We start from the raw sequence: 25,379 nt of genomic DNA, 5'->3' as shown, positions 1-25,379 counted from the left end.
CACAGTGCGCCTACCTCTAGGGGAGGCACAGACTGAGATGTAACTATTATGTTACAGTAAATGTTTTCTTTTTCATCAGGTAAATGAATTGAGGTAATCTATATGAAAATGTACCTGAATTGAGGATACATAGTATAAGATAGTGACCCTATACTGTTCTATAGGACAATAGAAGGTACAGAATGTGTGTAAAAGGTGGAGCTTTGATGTGTGTAGGGTCATAGAGGGGATAGAAGTTGCATAGATACTATAATTAAATATATAGGGTCCTGGTTCTATGTAAATCTTTATACAGCCCATTAAAGTACTATAGAGTACACCAAGAAGACATAAACTCTAGGTCAGAGGACTAGGAATTGAATGTAATGCTGCATTTGTATATAAACAGCTAATTAAGTGTGCCTTAGTTTTGCACTGGTTTGCCTGTAGATCGGAAGGGGGGGGGGGGGGCAACTAGTCAGAGGCAAAGAGGCAAAAAATATCTGTAGTCATTAAAGAGCCGATAGCATGCATGCACCGAAGGCGCCCTCAAAAAATTGGGCATGGCTTAGCTGTCACATGGCCACACCCAATTTTGTGCGCACGCCTTTGGCATGACATTTGCAGGAGCATGACCTTGTGTCACAGCCCCGTTTTTATTCACGCTGGGGGCGAGCCCAGCACATAAACTTCCCAATATAATTTTATCACTGTTGAAGTGAAAGAAAACGCCAGAGCAATATAGAAAACATTTAAAAAGCCATGTTCACATAAAATACACAGAAACAGGATGTAGTCAGGATACCGGCGGGCCCTGTCCCGCCCGCCGATATCCCAACACTGAAATCCCAACATGGGACTAAAGATAGGCGTCGAAATCCCGACGCCTATCATTAGCCCCACTACGAAATTCCGACACCCGGCTTACCGAACTAAGTTAAGCCGGGAGTCTTAGGTTCTAGCCGTGGGGGGGGGCTAGGGTGCGGGGAGGGGAGGTTAGGCACTAGGGGGGGAGGTAAGGGTTAGGCACCAATAAGGGAGGGTTAGGGTAGGGAAAGGGGAGGGGAGAGTTGGTGTGCTTACCAGCCCCAGTCGGGATTTGGGTCCTTCGGTCTTTTGCTGTCGGTATATGATCCGGCGGTTATTCAGCCGCCAGCATTACACACCGATTCCCACAGAAACAAGCCAGATCCACATAAAATACATTAAAAAAACTACATCCACATAAAATACATATTGAAATCCAGAACCACATAAAATGCACTGAAAAAGCCAGATCCACATAAAATAGGTTTTATAAAACAAAATCCACATAAAATACACTTTGAAATTCTGACCACATAAAATACATTGAAAAAGCAAGGTTCACATATTACACACTTCAGCTCCTCCATGTGTCACTCCAGCCCCCTCCCTTGCCATTCCAGCCCACATTCATGTGTCATTGCAGCCCCCATGCCACTGCAGCGGCCCCTCATGTGTCACTCCAGCCACCCCCCACCCCCGGAATTATCACAACAGCCGCACTCTGCTTCCATAAGCATGAAAGCAGCAATCATCTCCCCAGCTCTCAGGCAGTAGTGCCCATTATGCTGTGCCCCCTGTAGTTGTGCCCATTAAGCAATGACCCCAGTGGTTGTGGCCCTTATGTAATGCCTCCAGCAGTTGTGCTCATTATGCAATACTCCCAGTAGATGTGCCCTTCTGCAATGCCCCCTATACTTGTGGCCCTTCTGCAACGCTCCCTGTAGTCGTGCCCCCTAAGGTAGTGCCCCCAGTACTAGCTCCCCCTCCCCGCCCACACCCCTATGAAGAAACTTACCTGTCTTCATGCTGGCACCGCTCCACGCAGTCAGGGTTCCCGAGTCCCATCGTTGCTGCTGCTGCCACTTCCTGCTGGATCTAACCGAATCCTCCTCACATAGCGGGTGGCGTCATGACATCACCCACGCACTGCATCACTGGGAACGCTGGCCTCTGTAGTGATCAGAGGCTTCTTTAGTCTCTGATCGCTTCAGAGATCAGCGTTCTCAGTACCAGTGGGGGTCTGCCGAGCCGGGAGCCACAAGGGAGACACAAAAGAGCCACATGCGGCTTGAGAGCCGTGGGTTGGCCACCCCTGGCCTAGATGGTCCTCATGCTGCACATATCACAGTACATATGATGGAGCATGCTGCTCTCAGGGGATACTGTACATCTGCAAAGTAGAAATGTACCTGGGTTTGCAAAATGTTACTTAAGGTGTCAGATCTCCATCACCCACATACCCCCAATTCGCTGTGCTTCCACTACAGTCCCCCATCCCCCAATTCTCTCTGCTACAACTACAAGCAGTGTTGTGCCCTGGGCAGCTTCACCAGTCATGTAGCCCTTGGTTACGACCCAGTCATAAATTACTTTATATTTTATACTGTATAATTTGGGGCTCATTTATCAACGAGTTTTAGCGTACGCAATGGGTTTTAAAACTCGTTGCATATGAAAAATGGTGCTCAAGCCAATCAGCTCCCAACTGTGCGCCTGATTAATCAGCAATCGCAACTCCGATTACGCACGCAATTGGCCGATTGCTATTTCTTGTGCATGCATATGCATTGCAGGGCATGTGCACGAACACTCCACTGCGATTGGGACTGCGATCGCAGTGACTACGCAGTGGTGACAGGGAGGGGGGGGCGGCAAAACGCAGGCGTGCCAGTGCGTGTGAACGCTGTTGCAGGGGCATACATAAATTAGCCAGTGTAAAGCCATACACAGCTTGTGCCTGCACTGCGTTCGATGAGATTAGCTATTCCTGAGTATGGTCAGACCTTGGGCCTAATTCAGAGCCGCTCGCAAACGGCACGATGTTTGGGCCCTGCGCATGCACCGTGTCCGGCATGCGCGAGCCCCGATGAGCGACTGAGCTTCAGTCGCTGCTGGGCTTGCTATAAGACGGGACGGCTGTCGATGGTGAGTGACAGCTCTCCCTGTTTTGTAGGCTTGTAGGGGGGGTGGTTGGGCAAATGCAGGCGTTCCCTTAGGAACACCTGGCATTTGAGGGCGGACCTACTGACATCAGTCGTGATGTCAGTAGTGGACTTCCTGCTCTAATAGAGCAGGGAGTCCACTCGGGCTTGCGGCAGCCAAGACCCTACCCCAGGGTCTCGTAGCAAGCTCGATGGTCGCGATAATCACGACGGTCCGCAGGCCGCTCGCACAAGCTGCGGGTGGACACCCACAGCTTTGCGAGCGGCCTGGAGAATAAAAATAAAAAATAACACCCACAGACCCTGCGAGCTGCCTGCGGGAGCGAGCGGGTCTGAATCAGGGCCCTTGTGTAAGTGTGCGCTGGGCTGCGATTGTACTCAATGTTACTGATGGTTTTGCAGTCTTGCTAAGTATTACGGATGTGTGTAAGGTAAGGTGGGAGTCCTTATGTTAGGCTGCGTATGGCATAGCAATCGCAGACATTAGCATATCTTCGCAGTGAGACTGCATGCGTAATCGCTAGTGCGATCCGTACTGAATCAGGCCCTGTCCTTTTTCAAACAGATGACAGTTGGTAGCTGATTGGCTGGAGCACCGTTATTTAAAACTCATTGCATATGATAAAACTCGTTGATAAATGGGCCTCTTACTGTTTTCTGCCTGTCTGGACTTTTGAACCGTATCAGTACAGATACTTGCTTTTTGTATGCACTGAGGGCCTGATTCAGACTTGGGAATAGAGGGCCTGATTCAGAGCCGGACGCTCTGACAGAGCGGTCGCTCTGAATCAGGGCCGTCCTTCTATTTTTTTAGAGCGGCCTCCTGGCCGCTCGCATAGCTGTGGGTGACCACCCACAGCTATAGCGAGCGGCCAGGAAGATGGTCGTGATGTTCAAGACCATCGCAACAATCGGGCTTGCGATGAGACCCTTGTGGTAGGGTCTCGTAGCCGCAAGCCCAAGAGTGCTTTAGGCTCTAACAGAGCCGAGAGCACTCCCACTGACATCACTTGTGATGTCAGTGGGGCCGGCCCCAGACGTTAGGCGTTCCCATGGGAACGCCTCCGTCTGGGCAGACACGCCCCCAGCCCGCCCACCAAAGGGGGCGTGCTGTCACTCAACATCGACAGCACGCCCCCTTTGGTACGAGACCCAGAGCGACGGTTTGCCCGTCGCTATCCGGGTCTCGCGCATGTGCACGACGGAGCCGGCTCCGTCATGCGCATGCGCACTGGGCCACCATCGACCCATTTGCAAGCGCTCGCGAGCGGGTCTGAATCAGGCCCAGAGCAAGATCTCTCTCTCAACTGATCATCTTGGTGAAGCCATGCTGCACTGCAGGGGGGGCAGATTTAAAATGTGCAGAGAGATTTAGATTTGGGAGGAGTGTTTCCAAACTGACATCTAAATTGTAGAGTAATAATAAAGCTGTGCAGTATTTGTGGGCTACATGCAACAGCAGCCAGTATTTACCCCACATGCATTGCAACATGGTTTGTTTGAACTTTTCTTTCTTTTGAAAGCTCCTATGTTTGGGGATGTAAAAGTGCATCCTATATTTTTATAATCAGTATATGGATTTGTCTCACTCATAAAATGTATAAATGATCAAACTAATTAAACAATAATTTGTTGTGTAATATACAGCAGAAGAGGCTGGACTATTTATAATTTGTTATTCCACCTCAAATTAGCCTAATATGCTAGCCATGCCCTATTTGGGAAATTCAGTTAAACAGGGGGGAGGGGCGCTGTTACATAGGCATGCTCCTGGTGTCTTGGCTCCACGCTACAACTGTGTGCGGGCGTGATCACAATGCAATCACTGCGTGCAGTTTCCACAATGGTAAGCAATTGCTCAATCTACATAAATATTGGCATTAAGTAAATCTTGGAATCAGGCTCAGTGCACAAATGCACTTGTAAGAGGCCCATGGTACAAAACATGGAATATTTCCTCTGGACAAATAATGGTGGAGGGCTTGTTGGATAAAGACGGCATGGTGATAAGGCATGCACAACTACTAATTTAGGAGTTTTTCTAATTCAGTGTATATGCCAGCGCCATAACTAAATATGATCCTGCCTATCTGGTCTGTCTGTGACTTCATATAAGACAATTGGTTATATTTGCTTTTTTAAATACTTTAAAAAAAGACAATATGAAGAAATTTCCAAAATCACCAAACATTTTATATTGAATGTGTCAGATTATTACTGGTAAACCACATACATTGTCATCACCGTATAAGACGTGACACACTGTGCTACAAAGAATGCAACAAATGTGAGCTACACAGCTGACCACTTGGGCCCAGTACAAAGTCTTACCTGTAGTCCCTGAGGTGAAAATGAACAGAGTTGCAGCATTTATGCTACTGACGAATCGTAGGCGTTGGGGCACAGGTTCATCGCTTACAGTTTCCAGTTTGTCTAAGACAGTATTTACACCTGGGAGAGTGGTTTCTTTAGCCATTACCCAAACTGCAATGCTGTCTTCCTGTAGGCTTGGCAGAATTTCTTCCAATGAGTCAAGCATATCTTGTAAAACAACAAAAAAACGTTTTGGAATTATACATTTTAACAATACTAAACATTTTACTATAATTAAAAGTGCGTATCCACATGCCGACTGAGGAACGTTTCAACAATTACGACATCGTAATCGTTCAGTCGTTCCTCATACTGTAGATGCCCACGCTGAACGATATGTCGTTCAGTGCAGGCACCCTCCCTCATCCCTGAACATGCACAATCTGTCGTTATCGGCAGATTAACCGGCATGTTCGGGCGATGATTGAGGTCGGAAACAACCAGTGGGAGCGCGCATCGCTGGTTGTTTTCATCATTTTCATGCCCGAATAATGAGCGATTGAACGATTACGATGTTGTTATCGTTCAATTGCTCATTTTAATCGGCAAGTGGATACGCGGCTTAAGTTTATATCTGGTACTAATTGGAAAAAATTAAGTAAGGTTGAGGACACACATACAAATTGGAGACATGTCTCATGCCAACAATAATAATATGGCACGACATATCCCAAGCTATATTTGATGCCAAACATGAAAAGCAAAATACTTACTGCTCCCCCTACTTTCTAGGACGAGACTTCTCTCTCCCTCCAGGTCCCGCTGCTCCAGTGTTTGAAGCTACTCATTAAGAACCATTTATAGCCTCAATGCGTTCATTGCCTTCCATACTTTGATTCAGATCAGGAAGAAATGCTATTCTATTTTTCAGTAATTGGATAATTGGGCTGTGAGCCCTTGCAGGAGGCATTGCATTCCCTGATTAGCAGCAGAAAAGTGATTAGCCCACAAGTATTCTTGGTTTTGAGCTAGAGGAGAGACCAACATGGTGACAATAGGCTATTCATTGCACACAAGTGTTCTCGAAGTATTCTTGGTTTTGAGCTAGAGGAGGGACCAACATTGTGACAATAAGCTATTCATTGCACACCAGTGGTCTCCATGTAACTGAAGCCTGGACCTTCCATTTAAACACTGGCTTCTCTGCAACATTTTACACATTTTCATCAACTCAACCAAACCTTTACACTAGAGATGAGCGATTTGGATATGACTCAGTTACATTCGGATCTGAAAACGTAATCTTATTGGCTATCCGGCTCTCACGTTTTTTGGATAACCAATAAGATGACATTTTCAGATCTGAACTAGCATTACGTTGGCGATAAGAACCAAAATCAAAACCAAACCGCTACTCTCTACTTTTTATACAAATGTTGTTGTATTGTAATTTTGATATGTTACACTAGGGTGTCTACACCAATAGGTCTGATTCTGATTTGCATACTGCTCCGCATTGGCTAACAGAATGTCGCCCCACTGTTTTCCATCCAACTGTGCAGCCGTCATCATTAGGATCCCATGCTGAGTGCAAGGTGTTCTTCTGAAATAGGCATCCCCTCAACATACACACAACTCAGAATAGGACGCAACTTTGACTATATGCCCACAACATCCAGCAACACCCATTTCATCGATGGAGAGAACGGGCGAGATCTATCCAACTCAGAATCTCCCAAAGAGGTGTAAAGATATCCGTTAGACGCTTTCGAGCTTTGCTAGATGCTGGTGCAAACTGAGCTGCATGCAACTCAGAATCATGAATATGTTGGGCAGACCACAGTGCATTCAATAAAAAAATGGTAGTTCTGCTCAGTTATTCCCTTTTATAGCATCAACACATAGAGACCTGATGCATGCATCAGTCCTGTAAGAGAAATGCAATTTTTTGTGCTTTGATGTACTGTTATCAGTCTAGTGCAATGGTTCCCAAACTTGGTCCTCAAGGCACTTAAAGCTGGGTAGACACTAAATAACGTGTGTACCCAACGATGCGACAGACGACCCCCACCGCCGACAGATCGGGCAGCCCGTACACACTAAACAATCCGGTGTTTGACTGCCTGATAGGTTAGCCCCTGCCGCATACCGCTGGGCTCGTCAGCCACATCGTCTGATTGGACTGCATGTACAAAAGACCAGATGATGTGACAACCGCACGGGAGCGCGCACTGCGCGATATAGGCCCGTATTCAATTAGCTGCGAAAAAGTATCGCCGATTGTGACTTTTCGCCAGGTGGAAACTTATCTCCGTATTCATTTGCAAACTCTTATAAGTGTATGCGAAAATGCAATGCAATGTAATAGGCAAAAAAGATTCGCCTATGAATAGGTGTCGAAAAAAGTTCAAAATCGCTATTATGGGGTGCAAAGGAGGAAGAACCACTCTGCACCCTTGGGACAACTGTGTGAAAAAAAAAACCTAAAAAACTTTAGAGCAGCACCCCAAAAAATTACTACGAAAAAGGGGGTGAAAAAGTGCAAAGTGGGGGTACAAGCTTAAAAACTAGCGAAATAGACTTTTGGGGGGTCTGCAAGTATGGGTGAGGTGTTTTTTTGGCCTGCAGGTGCGTTTTTAAAACTTTATTTTAGCGACTTTAAACCATGCTTGCACCTATTTTTAAGAACCCCAAATTTCACAGGACTACTTATTTTATAAAAAAAAAAACCTGCTTAATGCTATTCTTCACCATTAGTGCAAAGACGCTAATTAGAAGAAATTGACACACCTTAAAGTACCCCAAATAGCTTTATTAGGGCTATTTGGGGGCATGTACATTGATCCCCAATGTTAGTGCATCTTTTAGGGGGTATCAGGCTGATTTACCCAATTCTGACAGCACTTTTCGTCTGGTTTGCATTCGCCATTTAGCGTTTTCGTGTTTTGGATATGTATAATGTGAATAGCGGGGGCGCGCACGAAAAGTTTCCGCAGCTAAAATACGTGATGTAGGCGAAAAGTCCGGCATGCGAAAAAGTATCGCGGGTGCGAAACTAATTGAATACGGCCCATAGTGCATACACACTACACGATTTTAACGATTTGTTATTCCGATGCGTCGGAATCGGCCAAATCGTTAACAATCGTGTAGCATGTAGAAGCCTTGACAGTCCAGGTATTAAGGCTGGGATCGGTATGGAATACCGCCAGACGTGTCCCGACAGCGGAGGACCGGCAGTGAAGATCCCGACAAGTAAGTATTTTTTTTATTACTAACCTAACCCCCCCTAACCCTCCCTTAGGGGTGCGTAACTCTAACCTCCCCCCAAGTGCCTAAGTGCTTTTTTTTTTAGAATGGCCTCCTGGCCGCTCGCATAGCTGTGGGTGACCACCCACAGCTATAGCGAGCGGCCAGGAAGATGGTCGCGATGGTCAAGACCATCGCGGCCATCGGGCTTGCGACGAGACCCTTGTGGTAGGGTCTCGTTGCCGCAAGCCCCAGAGAGATTTCGGCTCTAACAGAGCTTGAAAACGGGGGGGGGGGGGAGATCCGAACGCAGGTGTGCCTAATTATGCGGACGGCGTTTTGTGGGAGTGCATACGGTTTATGGGAGTGCATAATTAACAAAGTAGCGTCATGGCACATGTGATATGGGAGGTTTTTACACTGACATGATTGTAGACCTTAAGTGAGGGTATGGTCAACCTTAAGCTCTACGACCAGTTTCGATGGTTGCCGATGGTCTCCATTAATCCTTATATGCTCGGAGATGACGTGCAATGCGTAAGAGAAGGGGGCGTATTTTCTGTCTTCCGACCGCTTCCTGCCCTTGGTCGGCCAACTATCGATCCGATCTTAGGGACGCAACTTGCGAGGGAATCATTTGCATATACGGCCCCTTTCGCTTACGACCGTGCGGCCGCTTCGACCGACTCTGAATTAGGTCCTTTATCCCTTCCTTAGTAGGTACATCATGATAAGTCCAGACAGTTGGAGCATCATGTTACTGGTCAGGAGGAAATGATTCCTTGCTGGGTAAGTGGGGCCCATATAGATACTTTTATTTGTAGATATTTTATTATAAAGGACAGGAAGCATGTACTATGTGGGCCTCATTTATAAAGCACAGTCACTGCCAGTGGCGTAACTAGGGTATTTGGAGCCCAGGACAAATTTGAAAATGGAGCCAACCTTGTGCACCTGCCGAAAAATGGGAGTGGTTACTTAAAAATGGGGCGTGTCAACATGACACACCCCCTTTTATCGTCACTCTGAACATTCCTATCCATATGCACCTTAACCCCTGTAGTGCCCCTTATACAGTACCCCCAGTATGCAATGTCCCCAGTTGTGGTCCCTCTTATGCAGGCCCATAGTAGTGCCCCTTATACAGTACCCCCAGTATGCAATGTCCCCAGTTGTGGTCCCTCTTATGCAGGCCCATAGTAGTGCCCCTTATACAGTACCCCCAGTAGTGGTCCCCCTTATACAGCCCCCCATTAGTTCCCCTTATTCAGTGCCCACAGTAGTGGTCCCCCCCAATGCAGTGCCCCATGAAGTGGTCCCCCTATGAAGTGCCCCCAGTAGTATCCCCCCTTATGCAGTGCCCCTTATATAGTGCCCCCAGTAGCAGTCCCCACAATGCAGTGGCCCCAGTAGTGGTACCCCCCTTATGCAGTGCCCTTTATATAGTGCCCCCAGTAGTAGTCCCCCCTATGCAGTGCCCCCAGTAGTGATCCCCCCTATCCATTGCCCCTTGTAATGGTTCTCCCTATTTAGTGCCCCCAGTAGTTTTCCCTCCAGTGCAGTGCTCCTAGCAGTAAGCCCCTTAAATAGTGGTGCCCCCAACAGTAGTCCCCCCCATGCAGTACCCGCAGTAGTGATCCCCCTATCCAGTGCCCCCTGTAGTGGTTCTCCCTATTTAGTGCCCCCTGTAGTGGTTCTCCCTATTTAGTGCCCCCTGTAGTGGTCCCCCCCCCATCTAGTGCCCCCTGTAGTGGTCCCCCCTATGAAGTGCCCCCAGTAGTGTTCCCCCTTATGCAGTACCCCTTATTTAGTGCCCCCAGTAGCAGTCCCCACAATGCAGTGCCCCCAGTAGTGGTCCCCCTTATGCAGACCCCCAGTAGTGATCCCCCCTATCCAGTGCCCCTCATACAGTGCCCCTGAAGTGGTCCTTCCTATTATTGCCCCCAGTAGTGGTCCCCCCAGTGCAGTGCCCCTAGTAGTAAGCCCCTTATATAGTGCCTCCAGTTGTAGTTCCCCCCCCCAGTAGTAGTCCCCAGTAGAGGTTCCTCAGCCCGATGAAGTGCCCCCAGTAGTAGCCCCCCCAGTAGTAGACATCAGTAGTGCCCCACCCCCAGTAGAGGTCCCCCCCAGTAATGGTACCGCCGGTAGTAGCCACCCCCTCCCCCGTTGTGACCCCAGTAGTGCAGACACATTAAAAATAAAATACACTTACCTGCATCCACGTCTGACTCTCATTGGCTGCTGGTAAACATACACATCGCTGCCAGGCTGGCGGTGATGTGTTTGTTAGCACAGCCTGAGCCCGCCTCCCACCCTCCTCCTGGCGCTATTGGACAAGCGCTCAGGGGGAGGAAGGGGCTCAGCTGTGCAGCCTAGCGCCGGTCCTGTGTAAATGTGTAGCACTGACCGCACACACTGCGGTGGGCGCTACACTGCCTAACTAGGGCGGGCCGGCGTCCAGGGCACACGCCCTGCTCGACCCCCCTTAGTTATGCCACTGGTCACTGCACACCCCAAAACACCTTGTTTTTCCACTGGTGCATTTGAACAATCAGCTTGATGTTGTATATTGATGTGCATGTCTAATTCTGCACTTGGGAGGCTCATCTGTAGACTAGTGCCGAGAAGCAGAATATGTAGAGTGGTGCACTGTACAAAGGGGAACAAATTACACCAAAATCCAGTCTTCTGCCACTTAACCACCACTTACATGAAATACAGTTTATTTTATTATACTAAAATACTGCTAGGCTTTACCTTAAATGGGAGTTAGGGAACACCTGGACTGTTTGTATTATATAGAAATGTGATTCTCCACCCTGTTATTTCATATCATCTATACCAGTGGTTCTCAAACTCGGTCCTCAGGACCCCACACAGTTCATATTTTCCAGGTCACCCAGAAGGTGCACAGGTGTAGTCATTACTCACTGACACATATTAAAAGATCCACAGGTGGATCTAATAATCTGACTTGTGATTCTGTGAGGAGACATGGAAAACATGCTCTGTTTGGGGTCCTGAGGACCGAGTTTGAGAACCTGTGATCTATACAACATGACCCCTTCCACCCGGAACAAAATGCTCTGCTTCTGGACTTCCCTCTTAATTGATGATTGCAGCCACCTATGGTGAAACACCTGTCTCATCTATTAACTAGCACAGCACAGGTGTCTGCAATCATTACTTAGGTGGGAAGTCCAGGAGCAGATCATTTTGTACCGGGTGGAAGGGGTCATTTTGGAGGGTAGGGTATATGGAGGCAAGAGCAACCTCACTCCATTCACGTTTCCCTTCCATCTGCGCCCCCTGTCATTGCTACCAACCTGTTGCACAAAATGCTTTGGCAGAACACTACTGTACTAGTAACACATATGCAAATCAACACTCACGGCAGGAGCAAAACTGATGTTTCCTGGCCTACTGAATGTTCCGCACTTTGGGCCTCAGATTTGGGAATAGAGTAAGATAGAGCAAGTAACTGTGGGCCTGATTCAGAGACGGACACTAATGTGATCGCAACTGCGTTTTTCTGTATGCAACGCAGTTGCAAAAATATACAAATGTTAGCAAAGATCACCAAGCATAGAGACGCCCAATACTGCCTTCTCACCTGCATGCGACTTCGTATACCTACATAAACATTGGTAACATTGAAGTTCATCGTCGGCCATTTTACCCTTGCGGCAGTCAGACCAACCGCAGGCCAGGGAGCTCTTCTGCCACTTAGAGCTGAGTATGCAATTGTAGTGGCTAATTTATGCACGCCCACGTAACGGTGTTCAAACGGCCAGGCACGTCTTCGTTTCGCTAACCACCCCCCGTCAACACACCCAAACGGTCACTTCCTGTCAATCAATCTGCAATGGGCCTCCGTGGTCTGCGAGAATGCAGGGCGACTGCACTGCTGCCTCCGCGCACTGCGATGCATACGTATGTACAATGCCAAACAATCGCTCGATGTGTGTGCGATTTGCAGTTGTGTTCATCTCTGAATCAGGCCCTGTGTACCTGGACAAACCATGCTGTAATGTAAAAGGAGCAAGTGCATGCATTTGTTTTGCATGTAGGGTAAATACCTGCTGTCTTTGTATGTAGCCAACAAATACTGAACAGCTTTATTTTTACACTGCAATTTAGATGTCAGTTTGGACACACCCCTCCCAAATCTAAATCTCTCTGCACATTTTAAATCTGCCCCACCTGCAGTGCAGCATGGTTTTACCAAGGTGCAGTTACTTGCTCGTTCTTATGGGGCATACACACTAGAAAATAAAAGTGAACGATATGAATAACAATATCGTTCAACGATATATTGTTCATATCGTCCAGTGTGTATGCACCAAACGACCAACGATGAACGCTCCCGTGGGTTCTTAACGATGTTTGATGTCATGCAAACATGCAGTCCAATCTGCCGATATCATCAGAATGTGCCTGTTCAGAGAAGTGGCAGGGTGATGCCACTGAACCATATCGTTCAGTGTGTACACCCAATATCTTTCAGCACATTGTCTAGTGTGTATGCCCCTGTACTCTATTTCCACATCTGAATCAGGCCCTTTGAACACAGCTTTTTCTGATCAACTGATTGGCTGGTACAGATAAAACCAGAATAACTGACTGTCTTTATACACTGAAGTGTCACAAGTCATGGGATAGATGCCTAGTATCGTGTAGGACCCACTCTAGCCCGGCAAAGTGCAGCATCTTGACGTGTCATCACTTACAAAAGTGGATGGAATCCTCTAGAGCAGTGGTTCTCAAACTCGGTCCTCAGGACCCCACACAGATCACATTTTCCAGATAACCCAGCAGGTGCACTGGTGTATTCATTACTCACTGACACATTTTGAAAGATGCACATGTGAACCTAATTATTTCACTTGTGATTTTGTGAGGAGACCTGGAAAACATGCACTGTGCGGGGTCCTGAGGACCGAGTTTGGGAACATGTGCTCTAGAGAGATGTTGACCCATGCATTCTGGATAGCTTCTCACAGCTCCCTAATATTTGTAAGTGCAGGATCTCGGGTGCAAATGGACCTCTCCACCACGTCCCATAAATGCTTGTTTGGGTTCATGTCGGGCAAATGTGGTGGCCACATGTCGGGATTCTCCAGAATGCTCCTCGGACCAATTCTGGACAATTTGGAACTGATGACCGCTTTATCCTGCTGGAACATTCCATTGTTGTGGGGGAACATGAAGTCCATGAAGGGCCACAAATGGTCATCAAGCAATGCCAGTCAATGACCTGTTCAGGTGGACTAGCAGACCCAACCCATGCCACGTGAACACACTCCACATCATAATGGAACCACCGCCAGCCTGCTCAATGCTTTGTTGACAACTGATGTCTATGGCCTCATGGGGTCTGCGCCACATCTGAATCCTACCATCAGCTTGAAACAACTGCAAGCGTGACCCTTTGGACCACACCATATCTTACCAGCCTAAGGTCCAATTAGCAACGTCACAAACCCAGGTGAGCCGCTGATAAGAACCTAAATCACTCCAGGGCTTGCGGCAGTGAGACCCTACCGCAGGGTCTCATCGCAAGCCCGATGGTCGCGATGGTCTTGACCATCGCGACCATCATCATGGACGCTCGCTATAGCTGTGGGTGGTAACCCACTGCTATGCGAGCGTCCATGAGGCCGCTCCAAGAACAGGTAGGAGGGCCCTGATTCAGAGCGAGCAATCTGGTCAGACCGTTCGGCTCTGAATCAGGCCCTGAGTGGTACCGGTAAATATAAGTGCTACATGGATCCTATGTTTTACATCATACAGTGATTTTCTCTTGTGGAACTGGCTTTCCTCTGGTGTACTAAATGCATACCCTTACACATGACTAATTAGGGGCTCTTTTTGATTTTATGTTTGATTTGTATATGTATTTCATACTTTTACAGATTGCACAGCGTGCTTTTTAGATATGTTTTTTTTTTTTCTTAAAGGATACTCAAACAGTCCTTTTTCATAGTAATCTTGCTTCCCCATTGGGGGTGATAGTTACTCGACTAATTTAACAACAGTGTTATAACAGAACTATATTATATGCGCCGTTTTGTCCATTTTTATACTTTTTTGTGCAGTATACAGTATGTGTCTGATCTTTGCACATTCACTTGTATCTCTTCCACTTTTCATTCAGACTGTAAAATAATATAAAATGCAAACATTTTTTGGGGTAACTACATTGTTATTACTATAGGGGGATTCAATATAAAGAACAATAATTTTAAAAAGCCTGTATTGCTGTATCACTAAACGTTTCATTTTCTTAGTGTACCTGATGATCTAGCGGCCCATCTGACTGGATAATATTTTTACCTATTCTTATATGTGGGTTGGGTACATGATCCGGGCACTGATAATTTCCGGCGGTCAGAATCCCGGGAACGGAATCCTGATGGTGGAAATCCTAACATATGCAGGTAAGTATTCTAACTCTTCCCCTAACCCTACTCCCAACCCACCTTTGCCACAGCCTAACCCTAACCATCCCCTATCGCAGCCTAACCCTAATCATCCTCTTTTGCAGCCTAACCCTAACCATCTCCTTTCGCAGCCTAACCCTAACCTTCCCTTTCGGCAGCCTAACCCTCTAACTAACCCTCTCCCTAACCCTAATACTCACCATCGAGATCGCAGCCGTTAGGACTCTGGAGCCGTGATTCTGACTGCTGTCAGGATTCCAGTGCCGGGATTCTGACTGCCGGCATTGTCTGCGCCCAGATGCCGACTACATACCTTATATATTTCTGTTATTGTCAACATGAAACATTGAATTCTATCTGAAGTACACACTATTATTAGAATTGTATATGTCCTTTGGGAATCGGTATGAAATACCGCCGGCCACATGGTTCGATTCCCGGCAGCGCCTGGCCGACCAAAGCAGAGTTCCCTGCAGCGGAAGCCCGACAGCGCTGGAAATCCTGGGTGCCCTAAACCTAACCCTCCCCCCCCCCATGGCTGTCCGCTCGCGGCGCCCGGCATTCCTTCGATCGGGATGCCGGGCGCCTGTCTCCCGGCATCGGGGAAATGTCAGGCGTCTACATCTAGACGCCCGGCATTTCATCCCTCGCCGGAATATGACAGTCGGGAAGCCGGCTGCTGGTTTTAAGGCACCCGGCTTCCCGATTGTATACCGTCCTTTGTACCCAAAGTTATTCATAAAGATTTATTGTCATTTATTTATTCAGCTACGTGTACAATAATGTTGACACTACATAAAACAGCCTTCTAGTACACAGATACCAGGTAAGCAAGGCACTCTAGTATTGGAGGTTGCTTGATGTGAAGCAGCATGCATCATGGTTACATAGGCTTGCCTCATCAACCCTTTCATTTGGAACACAGGTGAATTACTATACACAGGTTCTGTGGCTACTTAAAACCAGGTGAAATGGAGACAGACAGCCACAGAGCCTGTGTAATTTATATGCATCACAAATTAAAAGGATGGTATGGCAAGCCTGTGGTTACACCCACTGCAAAATACAGGTCATCATAACGGTAATTGTATCTGCTTTATACAACGTGCTGAGGAGGGGACTTATGGTGCATACACACGGTCAGATTTTTCTTCAGATCTGAACGATAACGATTTTAAAAATCGTTCAATCGTTCATATCTGAAAGAAAAATCTGACATGTGGGCAACAATGAACGATGTGTGTTCCCGTTTGTCAGATAACGATATCTGACACCTGATGTGTTTCCAGTCAGAGTTGGTCGATTTTATTCATTTTAATACAGGCAAAAATCGTTCAATCGTTTGCAAATCGTTCAATCGCTCATCTGACATACAGTATCTGTCCGTGTGTATGCACCATAACATTCCAATGTTTTTGACACATTTGTAATTAGCACCTCAGTCAGTTTGATTATACAGATTGAGTCTCCCATATCCAAAATGCTTGGGACCAGGGGTATTTTGGATATCGGATTTTTCCGTATTTTGGAATATTTGCATATCATAATGAGATATATTGAGAATGGGGCCCAAATCTAAACACAAAATGCATTTATGTATTATATACACATTATACACACAGCCTGCAGGTAATTTTATACAATATTTTTTATAATTTTGTACATCAAACAAAGTTTGTGTACATAGATTAAATTATGTTTCATATACACCTTATACACACAGCCTGCAGGTTATGTTATACAATATTTTTAATAGTTTTGTGCCTTAAACAAAGTTTGTGTACACTGAGCCATTAGAAAGCAAAGGTTTCATTATCTCAGTCATGCTAAAAAAATTCTGTATTTCAGAATATTTGGATATGGGAGACTCAACCTGTAACATCTGTGCAAAAGCATGGATATCCTTAAAACCTGGACTGTTAGGATGGCTTGAGGACCGAGTTTGGGAAACCCTGTACTAATGTATCAGAGATCCATGTCTGCCAAACACTACTCCTCTCTCTGCACGTGTGTGGAGTCGCCTTTTGTTCTCAAACAGTGCATGAGATTCATAGCAGAAGAAACACATGGTAGTGTGCACAGGAACAAGGCGTCCCCTGGCTGAGGCCCTGAAATACTGTGAATTAACCCCTTCACAACAGGTTGTGGTGTTAAATGGATAACAAGCATGAACAATTATATTTCTGCACTATTCTGTATAATGCATCTAATAATGTATTGTCTTTCTTCATTACTACTCTTATTTTTGAATAATACTGTGTTTTTTCCCCATCTGGTGTATACAATAACCAACACAAAGGAGTTTTTACTTAACATTTCCCAGGTTGTTCATACAAAAGTTGTCTGACCAGAAAATGCATTTAACCAAGTATGACGGAACAGCATGCTCAGCTAAACCTCCAAAGTCATCCAACCTTCGTGTGCAGCTTTGTCTTTCTGTAAATGTGATTTAATGCGGTTTTACAAAGTGTTCTTCCAATTGACAATAAGGTGAGTATACAGCAGTTGTCAATTGTGCTAGGATAAAGACTTATGTCAAACGTTGTGAAGCAGTGATTCAGGAAGGGGAATGACATAACTCATGTGCTACTCAGTTGTATTTGAACTACATTGCCCAGCCTGCTCACTATTTAGCTGCTGTAATCCTGGTGTTGTTACATATGTTGAAAATGTAAATCTAAGTTGTGTCAGACTTGGTAAAAATACCATATTAGACAGTATAAACATTTTCTATACTCATCATTTCCTATTTGATACTTTTTCTATACGTGTTGTACACCCCCTGCTAGTTACGCCTCTGTCCCCATGTACCCCTTCATTGGACAGCCCTCACACAGCTCCCCACTGTTACTGGAATGTAGACGTCAGCCCAAAGTGATGGGTAGAGCCGTCAGCTCTGTATGACCTAACCCATCCCAAGTGTGTAGTAAACACAACTGTAAAAAGCATCAGTCCCCAGCCCCAGTCACATGCTGCATCCACTATTTCCATACTGAGCGGGGGTTTGATTCTCAAACATATTTCTCACTGTCAGCTAGGGATGGACATCAGAAGCCGATGGTGAACAACCATCGATGTTTCTGATTCAGTAGACGTACTTTTTCAATAGAATAGTGAAAATTTGATGGTTACCAGCCATTGGATGCAGCTTTCCGATGCCCATCCGATGGCTGGCTGTTTTTTTCAGCCGTAGACACCGGGAAGTGGTGTCCACAGCTTAGTTAAAGTGTGTATGCGCAAAGCCATGACTGTTTCTGCGCATAAGCAAAGTATAACCATCGTAATGGTTATACTGCACCATCGAATGGTTGCAATGCGATGGCTAGTTGCCATCGCATAGCTGGATTTGAAGTCAGAAGCCAAGCGACCATTCAATGCCAGAGTTCCGATTTCCATCTCTGCTGCCAGCTTTCTCCTCTCCTGTGTGTCACTGTTGAGAAAGAGTGGTTACAGCAGGATAACTGTGGCAGAAACTGAGGGCCTGATTCAGCAGTGCATCTGCGCAGGTAAATGAACCATTCTGCGCATGTGCAGACTGGCAGTGATTGAGAGTCTGCTGCTGTTTATGGGCTGGGAGGGGGTGGCGATAGCCTCAGTTTCCTGAAACGGAGGCATGTCGCCGCTGTTGGGGGGGGGGAGGGAAGAAGCCAGGATCTCCGTCGGCTGACAGAGATTTCCTGGCCTCTTCCACTCAACTGCGGCAGCCGGCAGCGTGACCCCATGGGTCATCTTAGCTGGCCGATGTTACGCAGATTATTCGATGCTGCATTGGACAACGCAGCTTGGATAAGTAATGCACAGGAGGCGTGATGCCTCCTGCTGCATTACCATATCTGCAAGGATCACAGCTTTGCAATTGTGATCCTTGCTGAATCAGGCCCTGAGAGTGGTTCCCCAAAATAGAGAGTTGAGCCTATCTAGAACTGCCCCTTTAAGCCATGTTCCCATGATTGTACCAACAGTCCATGCATGAATACTGCTTAAACCTAGATAAAAATTAATACATGGGTTATTATTGATGTTGTTGATTGTATTACAAATCTCAACTCCAAACCTCAAGTACCCTCAACATGTCATATTTTCAGGATTTCTTAATCATGCACTGATGACATAAATAATTTTGCTTGATCAGTAATTATCTCACCTGTTTTCAGACAGAAATCCTGAAAATCTGACCTGTTGAGATACTTTGGGATTGAAGTTGAGTGTCAATAAGCAGTGGCGGATTCCCCACTAGGCCCCTCCCCCACCATGAGGCACGTGCCTATGGGCGCCACCTGCCGGGGGTAGTACCGCAGGCAGCCCCCTCCTTGTAGCAGAGCAACTGCTTATCCTTTTGTTTTGTTTTTTATGTAGTACTACCAGCGGGGAGATGGGAGGAAGGGGGTCCTGGGAAGCAATTGTTGTGTGTGGAGAAGTTTGGGCTACCTGCTGGGTACAGCTTGAGGACCAGCTGACTCTGGTCAGTCATGAAGGGGACAAAACCAGAGCTGGTTGTGTTTTTGCAGGGCCGCCCAGTAGCTGTGTTAGGTATCTATGAATAAACACCAGCGGCACTGGCTCCAGCCCCATCATAACGACCAGGAATGGTTGGTCCCAAAGCTAAAGCCTCTGGGACCCAGGAGGTAGCGCCAACCTCTCCGCACACACAAATTGCCGCCTGCGTCCCCCCTCCTCCCATCTCCCTGCTGGTACCGCTAGATAATAAAAGGATCGTCAGCTGCTCTGATGCAAGAAATGGGGGACGGGGGCAATAATGTTTTGCCTAGGGTTGGCCTGACACTTAAAACCACCACTAGCATTAACTTTAGCGACCATCCACCAATTCCTACACACAATGGCACGTTAAGTGGTATAGTTTGCAATGCATTTCAAAGTTGTATTTTATACTGATGGATTAATGAAGCACATAAAACCAATGAGATGACATTACCTGCACCCACAATAAGGATCTTCGCTCCACAGCTATGAAAGCAATGCAACAAGGATCTGGATCGGATGTTATAATTAAGAAACGCCACCAAGCAGCCAATTTTGGCCAAACCAAACCAGACATTCAGGAAGTCCGGCTCATTGTTCATAAGCATCGCCACCGTGTCGTTCTTTTTCAGCGTTGAGTAGTTCATGAAAACTTGGGCCACCCTATTGCTTCTTCTGTCCACATCACCATAAGTGTGAACCTGCCCATTGAATATTATAAAGGCCTTATCTGGAAACCGCTGGGCTTGTTGTACAAAACGATCCACAACAGTCACGACATGACCTGTCCTCCTATATTTTTCGATCAGGATGCCATAGCGGATTACTTTCAACAAGTATAACAGATCAAGCCAGAAGTATGGGAAAAATCTCTTCTGTAGGAAATGCAGAGCGGCCAAACCTATCACCAGCCCTGTTATCCAGCCTAGATCCATAGTTAGCGCACAGAACAAAAAAAAGTATAAAAGTAATGACAGAAAAAAATAACAAAAATGCTCAAGTTACTTAGTTAGGAATGGCCCAGAGGAAACACAGGTGTGTCTACAGGGTGTCATAGCAACAGCTGTGATACTGTCACCACACTGAGGAGTGAGGACAGAAGATAAGCAACAACTATAACAAGAGTATATTTGATTGTGGATCTGAGAGCAGGAAGGCAATCCCTTCTTTCCAAGTCACATCCACTTTTACTGTCTCTGCAGGTCTCTTCCACCAGGAATAGTCAGTTACAGATCTTGATAGAAGGACACGTTGTTCTTGATGTCATGTTTCTCGCTGCAAGTCTGCAGAGCTCCAAGTGACTCCAAACTATCCTATACTCCCGAGAAGAGGAAAACATTATGGGCTTATTTCTTTCAAAAAAAGGGGATGGTTTCTGAGACGATGAGCTTGGAATCTGTAACCACCGCCTACTTGTTTACAAGCCAAGGCTTAGATAACACCCATATAAACGCCTCAGTCAGTCAGAAGTATGAGGGCTGCTAGTGAGGAAGCCTGTCAGGCAGGCAGGGCGGGGGAGCTGAACAACAGGGGAAGTGCTGTTGTATGTTATACAATGTGAACTCAGTCTCTCACTTTAGCTTTCTCACTGGTCACTGCAGTGTAAGATATGTGAGGAATAAGGATCTCAGGCTTTATAAGAGGAAATAATCTGTTACTTGTGTTATATACCTTTTATTTAGCTACAGACTAAATAATGTTAAAGGGTGGATTATACTGTAATAATACTAATAAAAGAAGTACAGTACAGAGATAAATGTGCAAATGTAGTATACAACCTAACCAGTGCAACAAGAGTAGTGTTCCAAGGTTTTTCCATGTTTAACCTGTTTGCATGGTGCATTCATTTGTTTTTATTGATTTTCAAAAATTTTTTTGCAAGTTGTTTCCCAATATCCCAGGGTACAAGCAATTTGAAAAGTTGCACTGATTTTACAAATGTTTAGTATATGATGGGAATGGGATCACCTTGTGGCAGCCCTGCATGTAGCATTCTTGCTTTTTAATAATAAAACAAAAGTCTTATTTACTAAAGTGAGAGTTTTTAGAAGTGGAGATGTTGCCCATAGCAACCAATCAGATTCTAGCTATTAGCTTCTTGAAGGTGTTAGTTAAATGTTAAGTAGAATCTGACTGGTTGCTATGGGCAACATCTCCACTGCCCTCATGTGACACTAATTCCAACAATCAATGCACATTATAGACGGTGTTTTAATGGATACCATTTACCAGCATGGGTGAAATGCTCATAATTTCAGCCGTGTCAGGATCATAGTGATATCATCATAGTGGCTGATATCACTATGACTTTCAAAGTGCATTGTCATAGGATGCCACCTATCTAACAAGTCAGTTTGTCAAATGTCTGCCCTGTTGGAGCTGCAACATTAATGTTGTTATTGCAAAGTGGAGTGTAGGAATAACAACTGCTAAGTTTCAAGATGGTAGGCCACACAATCCCACCAGGGACGTGCAGCCTACTCCTACCCCTATCATACTCCCTGCCAGGCAACAGAGTTTTGATGCCTCCCCAGTCATTGACCACATTGCACGTGACTGAATCCCACAGATCAGGAAGACTAAGAGAGGTATTAAATTAGATACGAAAAGTCGAAACATTTTCGCTTGTCCGACTTTTCACCTCATTCGGCTGTTTCAGAGGCAAAATCATTCCATGCGCCTCCCCGCTTTTCACCTAATTCAGTTGCAAAGCAGGAGAAAACAGAATTAGGCGAATACGGAACAGGCGAAAAGTACTGAAAGAATTGGGGAAATCAGTCTGTACCCCAGAAAAAGATGCTCTAACATAGGAAATCAATATAGATGTGTACTAATAGCCCTAATAAAACTATTTTGCGTACTTAAGTTGTGTAAATTGCTTGCTATTAGCATCGTTGTAAAAGTGGTGAAGAATGGCATTAAGCAGTATTTTTTGGTGAAAATAAGTAGTCCAGTCAAATTTGGGGTACTTGAAAATGGGTGCTAGCATATTTTTATATCTCTAAAGTGAACTTTTAAAAAACTTGAAAAATCCACCTGCTGCATGCACCTGCAATCCCAAAAAACACCTGACCCATCCTTGCAGCCCCCCAAGAAGCCTATTTCGCTAGTTTTTATGCTTGTCCCCCCACTTTTGAAATTTTTACCCCAAAAATTACATGTTTTTTTGGGGTGTTCTTAGGGTTTGCTTTTTTTTGCAGACCCCAAGGGTTCTGAGTCGTTTCCCCACATTTGAACCCCAAAATAAAGATTTTGCACTTCTTTTCACCTGCTATTGATTGGAGAATCTTTTTTTGGAGAATTCAATGCATCAAGTTTCCGCTTAGGCGAAATTGTCCTGGAATTGAATTTGGCAAAAAAAAATTTGGCAAAATTTTCTAAATAAAAACAGGCGAGAAAGGCTTTTCGCCTCTAATTGAATATGGCTCTAAGTGCTGAAGTGTGTGGCATATAAAAAGCATCCATCTTCAGTTGCAACAATCACTACTGAGATCTAAACAACATCTGATAGCAGGGCCAGCTCAAGAACTGTTAGTAGGGTGCTTTAACCACTTGCCTGGCATGGTCGCATCAGATGTGACCACACCAGACTAGGCTTTCCCTGACATGGTCGCATCTGATACGACCAGTCAGAAATACCCACTAGACGGCTGTGGGAACCTAATTGTCACGCCTGTCTCTGGAGAATCTCCTGCTAAGGAGTTGAAAGCTGAGGTCTGGGGTTGAGGGAGGAATCGGAGGCGAGGAGCCTGAATGTATGATCTCCTCATCCACAAGTATCGAATGTTGGCGAGACCTGACCAAAGGCGTGGAGTCTAACCTGCTGGGAGGTGTTCACCAGTGACTCTTCCAAGCATGATATGGGTTTAAGCTGCACCCAGCAGGCAGGTCGCGGCCCTTTGGTCAGATATCCGATACCCATGGGAATGGAGACAAACACAAATGATGGCCCGAGTAATATACTTCAGAAAGCAGCACTAGCTGAGTATCTACACTGGAGAGTGACTCTGAGTATACAGCTAAGAGAAATAGATGCTCCTCAAATATGAAAGAATGACTCAGTAGTAGTATCCTGTGGAAGTACTGAGTATACAAGCTAAGATGTTTGCAGTGTGGCAGTGCGGCTAAGATGTTTGCCGCACTGCCACACAAGGAGATGACACTTGTGGTTGCTCGCAGGCTAGATGTAATTGATGCACTGCTGCACAAGGAGATGGCACTGGTGGATGCTCGCAGTGAAGGTGTTCTTGACACTCTGCTGCACAAGGAGATGGCACTGGTAGTTGCACGCAGGCAAGGTGTTTCTGACGCACTGCTGCTCAAGGAAATGGCACTGAAGAGACTCGAAGGTATAACAACAGGGGAACCTGGAATGAAGTGACGGCAAGTTGACACAAGAAGTAACAACATTGTACAGGCAACTTCCTGTTGCCCAGAGCCTGGTTAAATACCCTAAGGTAGCAATCCATTGGAAGGCAGCGTCAGCTGACAACAACCATGCTATCATTGGAGAGAGGTCAGTCAGGTGATACAGACTGTCATGGCTGCGTCCATGACTGAAACCAAATCATGGAGCAGCCACAGACGATAATGCACTTAAGGGATAATTCTCAGCGCGTCACCTGCCGCTGTACCAGACGTCTGACCGCACGAGAAGTCAGGGGAAGTCGGCGCAGCAGTGAGTAACGGCCAGGGGCGGATTGGGATGGAGAACCAGCCCGGGAAATTTCTGAAAGCAGCCCTAATGGGGGTGGGTCTGTAGAGGAGGTGGGGTCTGTGGATGGGCTGGACACTCCTCATCAGGCCCGATTGTGAGTCAAAGGTAGTCGCAGTCTTCCTTGTGTCTATTGCTGCAGTTGCGTTTGGGACTTTAAGCTGATGCCACTACAAAGCCCTTCCCTGGTGTACAGCCATGCACCTGAATGTGTGAGGACTGACATGCCCACTTTCAATATCTACAGATGCTGCAATCATGCTTTGTGTATCTTTATACTCCACCATCGATCAGTGAATCTTGCACAAGCCCTTTGCTAGAAAAGTTAAAAACTGGCAAACATATCAGGGGCAAACAAGCCTGTCAATAGAAAGCGCGTCCAGACGATATCGGAAGCTGGTTCCTGGTTTGAAAACAGAACCACGGTATTTTCTACTGACTGGCTTGCATGCCCTGATATGCCAGATTTTAACTTTTCTGACGTATGTTTGATTATCCCTAAGTAAACCATTGTGCGTTTAACATTCTACACTATCTGTGCCTCGTTTCTTTTTGTCTTTGAGATATATAGATATATACATATATGTTAAAAATTATTAGATTAATATAGTCGAAATTCTGAATGGAATTGAGGATAAATAAGTCTGATGGTTTTTTGCAAAGTGGTGTGTATGACAGCCTTGTTGCTGGGTAAGATTAGATGGTCAGATGATGTGATTAGCCAATGGCAAGTTTTGGAGGAGGAGTTTATACGTGGTATATATAGGCATGTTAGATTCTATCCAGTCTCTTTTGCTGGATCTTCACAAGGCTGAGTATTTCTGTGTCAGAACTGTTTAATTGTTCTTTCACATTGCTTTATTCTATTGTGTTTTTCCTTCTGCATTATGTCTCGTCCCAAGCGCTCTGCCCCCCCTCCCAGCCGGCTGGCTGATTTCGCTTGCCCCCATACATCTGCTCCCGCCAGGGCCTTATCCCCGGTCCCTGCTTCATCCCTTTTAGCCTCCCCAGCTGCTTCACAGTCCACAGCCCAGGTTACTGTGGGTTTGGACGCGGCAGCGATGGTGCCCGGGCACGCCGGGGCTGCGGCGGGCCTGATCAGGGCTCCGGCGTCTGCCGTCTCTCCAGGCCTCCCCCCCACCCGTGCCACACCTTATTTTGCAGGGCCGCCCTCAGGTCAGCTCTTCCGGAGCGGGGGCTTCGCCTGGCGCGGCCTCCGTTCACGCTCCCGCG

The 25,379-nt window shown here is 46.2% G+C and overlaps 1 protein-coding gene across 2 annotated transcripts in view; it reads right to left on the bottom strand.

The window, feature by feature from the left end:
* SLC27A6 (solute carrier family 27 member 6) overlaps window positions 1–20,855 on the bottom strand; it is a 112,374-nt gene extending 91,519 nt beyond the window's left edge. Inside the window, exons 1-2 of one of the 2 annotated variants that reach the window (XM_088475118.1) lie at window positions 19,887–20,855; window positions 5,280–5,489 (exon numbers count right to left, since the gene is read on the bottom strand). In XM_088475118.1, the coding sequence (XP_088331244.1) occupies window positions 5,280–5,489; window positions 19,887–20,367 (691 nt within the window). In that variant the 5' untranslated portion in view covers window positions 20,368–20,855. The remainder of the gene's footprint in view (window positions 1–5,279; window positions 5,490–19,886) is intronic. The other variant, XM_088475117.1, reaches the window with a different exon arrangement.
* Between the last annotated feature and the right edge of the window lie 4,524 nt (window positions 20,856–25,379).

The sequence above is a fragment of the Taudactylus pleione genome, unplaced genomic scaffold (genome assembly GCF_031769625.1).
Source record: "Taudactylus pleione unplaced genomic scaffold, aTauple2 ptg000162l, whole genome shotgun sequence".
In the NCBI taxonomy this organism is placed as follows: domain Eukaryota; kingdom Metazoa; phylum Chordata; class Amphibia; order Anura; family Myobatrachidae; genus Taudactylus; species Taudactylus pleione.
This window is presented reverse-complemented; position numbering and strand designations above follow the sequence as displayed.